The 12,456-nt window shown below is 42.7% G+C and overlaps 1 protein-coding gene across 3 annotated transcripts in view; it reads right to left on the bottom strand.

Annotated features, from left to right (window-relative positions):
- Positions 1–12,456, bottom strand: part of APBB1IP (amyloid beta A4 precursor protein-binding family B member 1-interacting protein) — a 175,869-nt gene that overhangs the window by 92,422 nt on the left and 70,991 nt on the right. For all 3 annotated transcript variants that reach the window (XM_073018807.1, XM_073018808.1, XM_037983402.2), the window contains exons 7-8: positions 9,286–9,445; positions 7,532–7,653 (exon numbers count right to left, since the gene is read on the bottom strand). In XM_073018807.1, the coding sequence (XP_072874908.1) occupies positions 7,532–7,653; positions 9,286–9,445 (282 nt within the window). The remainder of the gene's footprint in view (positions 1–7,531; positions 7,654–9,285; positions 9,446–12,456) is intronic.

Below are 12,456 nucleotides of genomic sequence, written 5' to 3'. Positions count from 1 at the left end.
TAATCACTCTGAAAAAATTCTAATTAGAGCAATATCTGTTCTTATACCCAAGGATTACCACTGACAGTTGACGGCAGGAGCTAACAGTGTCTGTGCACTCAGATTTCAGCAGTGGCTCTGGAGAACCAATGATGGTCTTGCACCACCCTCACCAAATCTCAATAGTTAGACTCATACTTGGCTCTTACCTCTTGGGAGTGAAGCTAAAACACTGACTGTTCCAAAAAGGTGGTCAAGTTACTTTCAAATGGAACAGTGCATAACAGCAACCATCAGGAGAATTCATTAGGAGTTAACTCTGTTTTCTCTCATTTAAAAATGGGGGTGATCTGCTATTGCCTCCCAAATGTAGACAAGTTACCCTTTTGGAATTCCTAATTAAGCATCTTTCTGTTCACAAATTTGGTTTCTCTATATTCATTTATTATAGATAATCTGTTACATAGAACTTTACTGTAGATGACTGCTGAATTTCAGTTGGGATCAAACCACTTTACTTTTATGCATAACTCCACAATGTAACAAGTGGTTTTGACACTGGATTTGATTTTGTGAGGTAGGAAGTACAGCAGCATCAACCATTTGACAAACTGAGAAGTGAATTGAAGTGTTGTCAAAGAGCATACCAAGATCACACAGCAGGTGACATTTGAAACCCAGGTGTGTGAAGCCACTTTTCCAGTCACCATTGGAAATGGATGCCTAGTAATTATGCCTGCACAAGCATATCACTAATGTCTCCAAATTCTTACTTATTGTTGCTTCTGAAAATGGAGCTCAAAGCCTCCCTCTGTATTCACTTTCTTGCCTCTAGCAGGCACTATCCCCAATGACAAATAATTTGTAAAAGACTTCTGTTAAGTATTGAAGACTTCAGTATTGGGACTTTAAGAATGAAGTTTTAAAGAGTTTTGTACAGTTTGATAATTTTCCAGAAGAACTGACACTCTGGGTCAGGTAAGCTCTTTCTTAATTAAGCTGCAAGTATTAATCTGTCTTAGTCTATTTTCTGTTGCTATAGCAGAATACCAGACAGTGGGTAATTTACAAGGAAAATAAGTTTATTTGGTTCATGGTTCTGGAGGTTGGAAAGTCCAAGGACATGGTGGCAGCTTCTAGGGAGGGCTTTCAGGCTGTGTCATAACACGGTGGAAAAGCAGAAAGCAAGTAAGCAGGCATGAAAAAGACGGCAAGAGCAAGCCAAGCTCACTTTTATAACAACCATGTTGCCCAGGTTGGTCTTGAAATCTTGTGCTTAAGCAATTCCCTTGCCTAGTCCTCCCAAAGTGTTGGAATTACAGGCGTGAGCCACTGTGCCCAGCCTTAAACAAACATCAAAGGGTATTAGTACAGAGCTTCGACAAGAACGCTTTAGGTACTTCAAAATTACAAAGCCTCCCTTTTAGGAGCTATGACATCGATGAGAATGATCACAGCCTACTTCTCTCACTCTAAGGTCAGCAGGCAGAAGCCACTATGTACGCAGGGCACTGGCCAGAAGATAGATTCAACCAAACACTGAGAAAATGGAAATACATTTACTTAAAATTGGCCATTTCAAAAATGCCTCCACTTCAATTTTGGTCTTTACATTTGATTGTAGATTAGGAGAATGTATAAAAGTTGGCTTTTAAGAACATATTCTTATGCAAAATAATTCATCAGGAGAATTTCTGCTTCCCGCTATGGTAGAATAGTAATGGTTTGGGTTCATGGCCTGGCCCAAATCTCATCTCGAATTGTAATCCCCAGTGTTGGAAGTGGGGCCTGGTGGGAGGTGACTGGATCATGGGGCAATTTCTAACAGTTTAGCACCATGTCCTTAGTACTATCTCATGACAGAGTTCTCAGGAGATCTGGTTGTTTAAAAGCATGTTGCATGCCCTCTCTCTCTCTTCCTCCTGCCCTAGCCATGTGAGGTGCTCACTGTCTTTCCCCTTCACCCTCTGCCATGACTGAAAGTTTCCTGAGGCCTTCCCAGAAGCAGATGCCACCATGCTTCCTGTATAGCTTGTAGAACCATGAGCCCATTAAACCTCTTTTCTTTTTTTCTTTTTGAGAGGGAGTTTCGCTCTTGTTGCCCAGGCTGGAGTGCAGTGGCACGATCTTGGCTCACTGCAACCTCTGTCTCCTGGGTTCAAGTGATTATCCTGCCTCAGCCTCCCTAGTAGCTGGGATTACAGATGCCCCCCTACCCTCACCATGTCCGTCTAAGTTTTGTATTTTTAGTAGAGACAGGGTTTCATCACGTTGGCCAGGCTGGTCTCCAAATCCTGATCTTAGGTGATCCACCTGCCTCACCCTCCCAAATAAACCTCTTTTCTTTATAAATTACCTAGTCTCAGGTATTTCTTTATAGCAGTGTGAGAATGACCCAATACAAGTAGCTTGCAGTAGACAAAACAGTTAGAAATGCTGGATTTAATAAAAATCTGTGTGAAGGCACTGGAGAGCTGTTGAAGCAATTAGGACTCAAGGGGTCAAGATCCAAGACAGAAATGAACCATACAGAGGTGTTCAGGTCTCTAGAAAGCCACACTTCCCCTCAGGGCATTTGTTGATGCTTAGTCTAGGGTGAGAGACTGGGAATCATGGCAAAGGATTTGAGCAGGTACTTCGCAAAAATGGGTATTCAAATGGATAACAAACATTTGACAAGATGCTACAATCGCTGGCATCAGGAAAATTCAACTTAAAACCACAGAAGGTGCCACTACAAACCCCTGGAATGGCTAAATTAAAAAACTAATGGCAACACCAAAGGCTGTCAAGGATCTGGAACAACAGGAATTCTCATACAATACTAATGGGAGGCTGAGTCATAGAATCTGTGTGGAAGCTGCTTGGCAGTATCTACTAAAACTAAACATATTACCCAGCCTGGCCAACATGGTGAAACCCCGTCTATACTAAAAATACAAAAACTCGTCAAGTGTGGTGGTGAGCGCCTCCCAGCTTCTTGGGAGGCTAAGGCACGAGAATCACTTGAGCCGGGGAGGCAGACGTTGCAGTGAGCTGAGATTGTGCCACTGCACTCCAGCCTGGGTGACAGAAGGACCCTTATTTTAAAAAAAAAAAAAAAAAGGCTGGGTGCGGTGGCTCATGCCTGTAATCCCAGCACTTTGGGAGGCTGAGGCAGGCTGAAGTGGAGCTCGAGACCAGTCTGGCCAACATGGTGAAACCCTGTCTCTACTAAAAATACAAAAATTAGCCAGGCGTGGTGGTGGGTGACTGCGATCCCAGATGCACAGGAGGCTGAGACAGGAGAATCATTTGAACCCGGGAGGCAGAAGTTGCAGTGAGCCGAGATTGCACCACTGTACTCCAGCCTGGCTGACAGAGCGAGACTCAATCTCAAAAATGAAATAAAATAAAAAAATAAAACTAAACATATACACAACCTGTGGTCCAGCAATTGCACCTGTAGGTATATATGCAAGAGAAATGTCTACACATGTCCAACAAAAGACATGTACTGTACAAGAATGCTCCCAACAGCATTACTGGTTAAAGCCCCACCCTAGAAACAAATCAAATATCCATCAACAAGACAATGGATAAATAGGTTTTGGTAGAGTCACACAATGGAATACTAACAGTGAAAAAGAATAAGCTAGTGCTGTGGGCAGTTGCATGAATGAGAGTTGAGTCAAAGCAAAGCAAAATAAAACCAACCTGGGCAACATGGTGAGAGCTTGTCTCTTAAAAAAAAACAAAAACAAAACTTGGCCGGGTGTAGTGGCCTGTGCCTGTGTTCCCAGCTACTCCAGGGGCTGAAGTGGGAGGCTCACTTCAGCCTGCAAGGCGGGGATTGCAGTGAGCCACGATCGCGCCACTGCAAGATCTGGCTGGGCAACAGAGCAATACCCTGTTTCAAAAAGAAAAAAGTACTGTGATATAATTCCATTTCATATATAAAGTTCAAAAAGAGGAAATGTTAAGGAGATAGAGGCTAGAATCATGACGACCTTTGTAATGGGGAGTAAGGACTGGAAGGGCCATGAGGAAGGCTGCTGCACCTCCCTGAATGCTGTTATCTTCATGTGGGTGGTTCACTTTGTAAAAATTCAGAGTGTACCATTATGATATGTGCACTAAATCATTAGTTACCATGGCAAACTGCAGATGCCCACTGAAGGACTGAAAGACATGCCATCCCCCAAAATGCTAGATTGGTGCACTGATTACTTCTAGTTGAAAACATTGGAGAAATTGGGGTCCCAGAAAGGGTGAGCCGACCTCCTCTTCCTGCAGGCAGCAAGCCATCAGGATTCCTCTGGAAGGGGAACCCTCAGCGTTTCAGGGCGAGAAAATAGCCCTTATCACCAGAGACTGGGAACTGGGCTGCAAAGGAGCTGAATAAATACACTCAACAAAGGAACTTCTATCTTCCACTATAGATAAAGTAACCCTTGTCTCCCCCCATAGATCTTCTGGTGATGCCCTTTAGTGAAAGGAATATAAAAACGCGGGACCCCAGTTCGTGCTGCCAAAAGGAATAAAGTAAACTGAAAGCTGAGTCATGCAAGACGCTGCCTTGCACCCTTTTGTTCCTAAACAGACAGGTACAAATAAAAGGTTAAATATCTCCACAAGGAGCAATTCTATGTTCATCTTATCTTCTGTAAAGTTCCAACTTACTGAGCGGGAGAGGAATACAGTTATTTGCTCTTTCCCTACCTGCTCTTTTTCTCTTGCAACATGTGCGTTACCATGCCCCTCCCTCTTTCCCCTCCTTGACTTTTCCTCTTTACGTTTTTTTTTTTTTTTTTTTTTTTGAGATGGAGTCCTGCTCTGTCACCCAGGTTGAAGTGCAGTGGTGCTATCTTGGCTTACTGCATCCTCTGCCTCCTGGGTCCAAGCAATTCTCCCTTCCTCAGGCTCCCAAGTAGCTGGGATTACAGGCGTCCACCACCATGCCCAGTTAAGTTTTGTATTTTTAGTAGAGATGGGGGTTTCACTATGTTGGTCAGGCTAGTCTCGAACTCCTGACCTCAAGTGATCCGCCCACCTCAGCCTCCCAAAGTGCTGGGATGACAGGCAAGAGCCACCGTGCCTGGCATCCCCTTTAAATGTTGAAGCCCTGAAATTCATCTTTGGAGAAGGGCACAGACCACAGACTATTTCTGTGATTCTGTTTGTTTGTTTGTTTTCTTCTAGGCGTGTCCTTAAGCCTTGGCAAAAGAAACTTCTAAACTGATTGAGACCTATCAGAGACTTTCTGGTTTACACTCCCCTAGAAACTTCACTGCCCCTAGCCAGATCCTCTTTGTTCTGTCATTTCTTCTCAAATTTATTGTTCTTTGTTAAAAAAGTATAGAAGCATCTTGCCTCAGCCACTTCTTTAGACTTTGGACTCTTGTGAAGATCCCCATGTAGATGTAAAACTGATAAAAATGTGTATGCTTTTCTCTTGTTAATTTCTCTGATGTCAATTTGGTTTCTAAATCCAGCCTAAAGGGGTGTGGAGGTAATCTCTGATCCAGCCTAAAGGGGTATGGAGGTAGTCTCTGACTCTCCCACCATGGCTAATCTTAGTTAGACAATAGCTATACCTTCTCTTATACAATAGCATAGCCATGTTGCATGACTTCTGAGCATTATTTTTATAGATTCAAGGGGAAAGGTGCCTCATGGAAGAGTTATGCAAAGTGGTGGCCCTGAATGTAACTCCCTAGTTTTAGCTGTGCATATGGTTGTTCAGACAGACACTACATTTCTCAGCTTTTCTTGTAGCTCAGTGTCATTATGGAACGAACTTCTGGCCAATGGGATGGAAGCATAAGTCTGAATGTGCATTTCCCCGGCTCTTCCCTCACTGCGGACTGGAAAATAGATGGAAGCCACATATTGAAAATGGCAGAGCCATTCTACTAGGTCTATCTACCTGTGTACCTGTGCCTGGACCAGTGTGTGAGAGAGAAATAAACTTGTAGCTTGTTTGAACCACTGATTTAAGAGTCTCTTTGCTACAGCAACTTAGATGGTACCTTCACTAATGCAGTTGTTAAAGCATGGCATTGGGCCAGGTACAGTGGCTCACGCCTGTAATCCCAGCACTTTGGGAGGCCGAGGTGGGCAGATCACGAGGTCAGGACATCGAGACCATCCTGGCCAACATGGTGAAACCCCATCTCTACTAAAAAAAAAAAAAAAAAAGAAAATTAGCCAGCGGTGGTGTCATGCGCCTGTAGTCCCAGCTACTCGGGAGGCTGAGAGAGGGGAATTGCTTGAACCCGGGAGGCGGAGCTTGCAGTGAGCCAAGATTGTGCCACTGCACTCCAGCCCAGCAACAGAGCAAGACTTTGTCTAACAATAACAACAAAAGAAAAAAAAAAAAAAAGCATGGCATTGAAGGTAGTTACGGGTGGAAAACTTTGTATTTTTATTGCTTGATATTTATCACAAATAATACTATTTAATTGCTTTGTTGTCAGTCAGCCACCATACAACCTAAGGAAGACCCCAGAAAACAGCATTTATGGGATAAATTTTCCCACAAGGAAGCTGCCCTAATTCTCCCTCTAGTGATATGACACTTTTTATTTTTTTAAACCTGTAAAAGGGAAAGGTGTCTGGAAAATGGAGAGGAACTTCTTCACCTTTAACATTCTTTGATTTTCAAAAAGAAGGTAATGACCCTCACACGGTTATAGTTGCTTGAGGCCTCGGTTGGGAAAAAGCCTGGACATCCTTGTACACATGACTTGAAGGAAGCATTTTCAAATATGAAGAACAAATATGAAAAAAAGAACAGATATAAATTTATGCTTTTTACTGGCACAAATTGTTTGTAACAAAATCACAGTAACTTGCACATTTTCCAGGTGGTCCTTTTAGTTTTCCTGGCAAATACAAGCACCAAATACAAACAACAAAGAAAAGAGCATCTTTCAAGCAGGAAGCAGGAAGAACCAACAGTGAGTGCATGAAGATATATCAGATTAATACAGCCACACAGAAACAGGGACAGAAGAGGATCAGACAACCACAGAGAGATACGTTTTGGATTTGGAATGAAGAAAAAGCAAAATGGATTCTTCTCTTTCTGAATCCTTCAAAGGGCTGTTAACTTACATACAGCTTAAGAGTTGAGTCTGTGTTTATTTGAAAATAATATATTTGTGATATTTTGTGAGACAATGAATGGTGTGGTTAGTATTCAGGTGACATTAAAACAGATCCTTGACCGGGCGCAGTAGCTCATGCCTGTAATCCTAGCACTTTGGGAGGCTGAGGCAGGCAGATCACGAGGTCAGGAGATCGAGACCCTACTGGCCAACATGGTGAAACCCTGTCTCTACTAAAAAATACAAAAAAAGTTAGCTGGGCCTGGTGGTACACGCCTGTAGTCCCAGCTACTGGGGAGGCTGAGGCAGGAGAATTACTTGAACCTGGGAGGCGAAGGTTGTAGTGAGCCAAGATCATGCCACTGCACTCCAGCCTGGGCGACAGAATGAGACTCTGTCTCAAAAAAGAAAAAAAAATCCTTCATACTTTATAGGGTTTAATAATACGCAGGTCATCTTACCTGGGGGTTTTTAAATACAGCATATTTCTCCTCTTTCTGCAAAAATAGTACTTTATTTTCTGTGTCTCTTGTCCAGTCTGATAAGACTTCAACAACATTTTCATGGTCTTCGAAAAACCTCTCTGATGAAATAAGAAAAGGTATTCTTTCAGACCCAAGACATCAGGGGTTCCAAGTGAGAAACAAGCTATTACTGAGTTAATCTTCATGAGTTTCATCAGGTGCTTAGGATTCTTACTAATAATTCTCACATGATGTCACCCTGTAACATTTCTATTATGTTTATCTTTCATTGTCTTCAAGTTATCTTCCATTAAAAACAAGAACGAAAAAACCCATAACACAGTGACAATGGTCAGCTGTCACACTTTTTTCTTTCATTTTGTTTAAGAGATGGGGTCTCACTGTGTTGTCCAGGCTGGAGTGCAATGGCTATTCACAGGTTCAAGGCTCAAGCAATCCTCCTGCCTCACCCTCCCAAGCAGCTCGGCCTACAGGCATATGCCAGTGTACCTGGAGACATACTTTTTTCATACCGACATTTTTTACCATAAATAGTCCCAGATGGTGGCAAACATTCTACGTGAGGTGGACAGTCAGTCAATGACTGGTGAAACACTTTGAATGAAATTGTAAGAGTCACAGTGTGTACTCTAAAACATCACTCCTTAACATTCTAAAAGCAACGTGTGAATGCTTGAATTAAAACACAAAGAAAGGCTTTCATTCCTTCCCTTGACTCATAGAACTGAAGACAACTTCAAGGGACTGTTTTAGTGTAAGCCATTTTATCCAGAAAAGAAATTGCTCCTAAAGCTTCCAGCACAGGCAATTCTGTCCCACCCAGCTCTCCTGAGGGACGACTGTCCCATTATTAAAAATGAGAAATGTGATATGTGTGCCTATAGTCCCAGCTACTCGGGATGCGGAGGCAGGAGGATCGCTTGAGCCCAGGAGCTGAGGCTGCAGTGACCCATGACTGCGTCACTGCACTGTAGCCTTGGTAATGGAGCAAGACCCTGTCTCAACACCACCACCACCACTACCTAGAATGAGAAGTAACAGTATATCTTCAGTTAACCTTTTTTCCGCTTTTGAAAAATTCCACCAATTTCTACCAACTGTTCTTTGCACTCTGAGGCTGAGCCTCTTCCACAAGACAAAGTGTCAGAGATTAAGCAAGTGGGGAGGGAAGAAGGGGAAATGAGCACTGGTGGGAGGCTGTGGCAGGGTTATGGTCGGTTAAGGAAGCAACCACTAAAGAGGCATTAGCCGACAGATACCCAGGCTCTCCTGCCACCTGCTCAGCTTATTAACCCTGTAGTATCTTAGTCAGTATCATCCAGTCACTTTCTTTCCCAAATGGAACCACTAGAGAAGCAGCAATAATAATGCTTATATCCCCCAAGGTCTGGCCACCACCTGCTAGAACCCAAGTCTCTTCACTACAACAAAATGAAGAGTCGAGCACTAAATCTCACATAAGGGAAGTGAAAGCCTTGAACCAAAGTCTTCTCAAGGAAGAACCAGGCCAGGCACGGTGGCTCATGCCTGTAATTCCAGCACTTTGGAAGGCCCAGGTGGGAGGATTACTTGAGCACAGGAGTTTGAGATCAGCGTGGGCAGCATAGTGAGACCCCATGTCTATTTTCTATGTAAAATTAAAGAGAAAAAAAGAGAATAAACCCAGGCCCGTAATACAGCAAACCCACAAGGTTTTTGGAGTGCAGCCCATTGCTGCGGATGGGACTTACCAATTTGTAGTTCCGGGTAGATTTCATAAAGACACCAGTCTACATTGCAGTCACAATGAGTTTTCTCAAAAAGGTTGTCCAGAACATCTCGGGCCAGCTGCCGCTCATCCACCATCAGCGACTTTGTGCTGTTGTCGTCCATGTGCACCTTGACTACGAGCTGAGGATAGAACCATGAGGCAGCCAGTAAATTTCAGCAACTGGAGAAGGCTACTAAGATAAAGGTTTCAAAGTTGCTACTGTTTCTGCAAATTTATGTGAGAATGTGTTTGGTGAACTTGCTCCATCTAAACTCACTTGCATGCCAGGCACTTGTTTTAGGTGCTAGGATTATAGAGGTGGAGAAACCAATTCACAAAAAGAGAAAACAGATAACAAACAAAGTCCTTGTTTAGCCTTCAGAGACAGGGCATTCTAGTGGCAGAGACAGAAAACAAAGAGAACAAAAAAATTGCTAGCTTCTTTCTTTCCCAATAATCTTTCCCTTTTCTTATTCTATCCTGGAGCCCAGAAACTTTTCCAGATTAAAAGCTATGCCTGTATCTTTATTATTATTATTGTTATTATTATTATTATTATTATTTTGAGACGGATTCTTGCTCTGTCGGCCAGGCTTGGGTGCAGTGGCGTGATCTCAGGTCACTGCAACCTTTGCTTCCTGGATTCAAGCGATTCTCTTGTTTCAGTCTTCCTAGTAGCTGGGATTACAGGTGCCTGCTACCATGCCCAGCTAATTTTTTTTTTTTTAAAAATTTTTAGTGGAGATGGCATTTTACTATGTTGGCCAGGCTGGTCTTGAACTCCTGACCTCGGGTGATCCACCCACCTTGGCCTCCCAAAGCGCTGGGATTACAGGTGTGAGCCAGCACCCCGGCCACCTGTTTCTTTATAATAAACTCTTCTCTTTTGCTTAGCTGGAGTTGAGTCCCACTTCATGCAACCCAAGAGTCTGAAGACACCAAGTTGGTTAATCCACAATTCTTTGAAGGTCCACAGGGCATATCTCAACACAGTGTCACTGAGGGGACCCCACTGAGAGACAGATAGTTACAGCAGGGCACATTTGAGATCAGAATTGGATTAAGTGAAATGAACGTAGACTGAGAAATAAGCTGTTTTGCAGGCACATGATGAATCTAATTTTGGGGTTGTTTTGTGTGTGTGTGTGACAGGGTCTTGCTCTGTTGCCTAGGCTGGAGTGCAGTGGTGTCATCTTGGGTTACTGTAGCCTCGACCTCCTGAGCTCAACTGATCCTCCCACCTCAGCCTCCTGAGTGGCTGGGACCACAGGTGTGCACCACCACACCCAGCTAATTTTTGTTCATTTTTTTTTGTAAAGGCAAAGTCTCATTATGTTGCCCATGTTGGTTTCAAATTCCTGGCCTCAAGCAGTTCTCCTGCCTCACCCTCCTAAAGTACTGGGATTACAAGCATGAGCCACCGTATCCAGGCCCTAATTTATTTTTTATTCCATTTTCAAAATATTCTATTGAATTAAATTCACAATAAAATTGATAGTAATCTTATTCCAAATCTGTAGGTTTGGAGGAAGCTGCATTTACTTATCTTCAACAAAAACACAGAATATCCTTGACTTTTTCTTGGCAACTTGTCAAAGTTATTAAAACACCTGATTCAGCTGGGTACGGTGGCTCATGCCTGTAATCTCAGCACTTTGGGAGGCTGAGGCGGGCAGATCATGAGGTCAGGAGTTCAAGACCAGCCTGACCAAGAGGATGAAAACCTGTCTCTGCTAAAAATACAGAAGTTAGCCAGGTGTGGTGGCATGTGCCTATAATCCCAGCTGCTCAGGAGGCTGAGGCAGGAGAATCTCTTGAAACTGGGAGGCAGAAGTTGCAGTGAGCTGAGATTGCAGCACTGCACTCCAGCCTAGGGGATGGAGCGAGACTCCGTCTCAAAAAAAAAAAAAAAAAAGGAAAGAAAACAACAACAACAATTAAAATCTTATTCGTTAGAGAGACCCTGATTTTCATGTAATGTAACAGAATTAATTCGTGAAATAATGCAGCTAGGCTTTGGATTTTCTTTGACACCTGTGTATTTGTAGCATATGAGCTTATAGTTGGTCCTGGTTATTCACCAATAAGACGCATCGTTATTAAAAAAAAGTGATTAGATGGACTGAAAAGGGAGAGAGAAACCATAAATTTGATAACATTTCTTTCTCTCCACAAGTTTAGATTAGGTTCTGAGCAGCCAGGTTCTGTCCCATTCCTGCCTCCCATCCAAGTACTAACCAGGCCTGACCCTGTTTAGCTTCTGAGATCAGATGAGATGGAGCATGATCAGGGTTTTATGGCTGTAGCTTCATTCCTTCCTAACACTCTATAGTTAACAGATTGAAGAGTGTAGCTCCTGTAGATGGTTCTGCAGAGTTACTGATAGCAATGGAAGGGTGTGTGTGGTGGTAACCATTTGGATGAGTTGCAGGCAGCAACCAAAAGTTGAAGCACTCATGTAACACCTTCTATTTCCAACATTCACATACACCCCCAAGATCAAAATGTAGACATGGGGCAGTCAAAATGCTTTCTTCCTCCAGGGACCGTTTAAATCAGAGCCTTATCCCAGGGTTTCCTAAAGAATACTTTTTTTTTCCCTTGAAAATCTCTAACTCAGACATCTGTAATTGGATAGTTGCTTTTTCCCTGTATTTGTCTTTTGATGATAAAATGGTAGGCCCAACTAACACAGTGTCAAAGATCCATTCATGTGACCTTAGAAATGAGTCATGGAGGGTTGCATGGAAAAAGAAGAATTCTTCAAATAGCGGTCTTTACTAAGATTTATTTTCTGTGGAAGGCGTACTTGCTGCTCTCTGCTGAGAATTACTGCTGTAAAGTAGCTACATGTGCTAAGACACACTACCAATGTTAAGGCTTAGAAAATTTAATGTTTCTGATGGAAAGATTAATGATGTTTGACTACATTTCAATCCTGCTTAGGAATTCTTGAGAAAATAAAACACGTGTTGCTGTTTTTTATGTTCTATAAAAACATATATATAGAGAAAAAATACTAAATCACATAATTTGGCGATGATTAAAGGTTTCTTTTTGCAGAAATTGGAAACTAGAGTTAATCCACATGTACTTATGAATGTCCACAATTATAGAATTTAGAAAACACACACACACACACACACACATG

This window comes from Chlorocebus sabaeus, chromosome 9, assembly GCF_047675955.1.
Source record: "Chlorocebus sabaeus isolate Y175 chromosome 9, mChlSab1.0.hap1, whole genome shotgun sequence".
Taxonomy (NCBI): domain Eukaryota; kingdom Metazoa; phylum Chordata; class Mammalia; order Primates; family Cercopithecidae; genus Chlorocebus; species Chlorocebus sabaeus.
The sequence above is the reverse complement of the archived record's forward strand: the minus strand, read 5'-3'. Positions and strand labels throughout refer to the sequence as shown.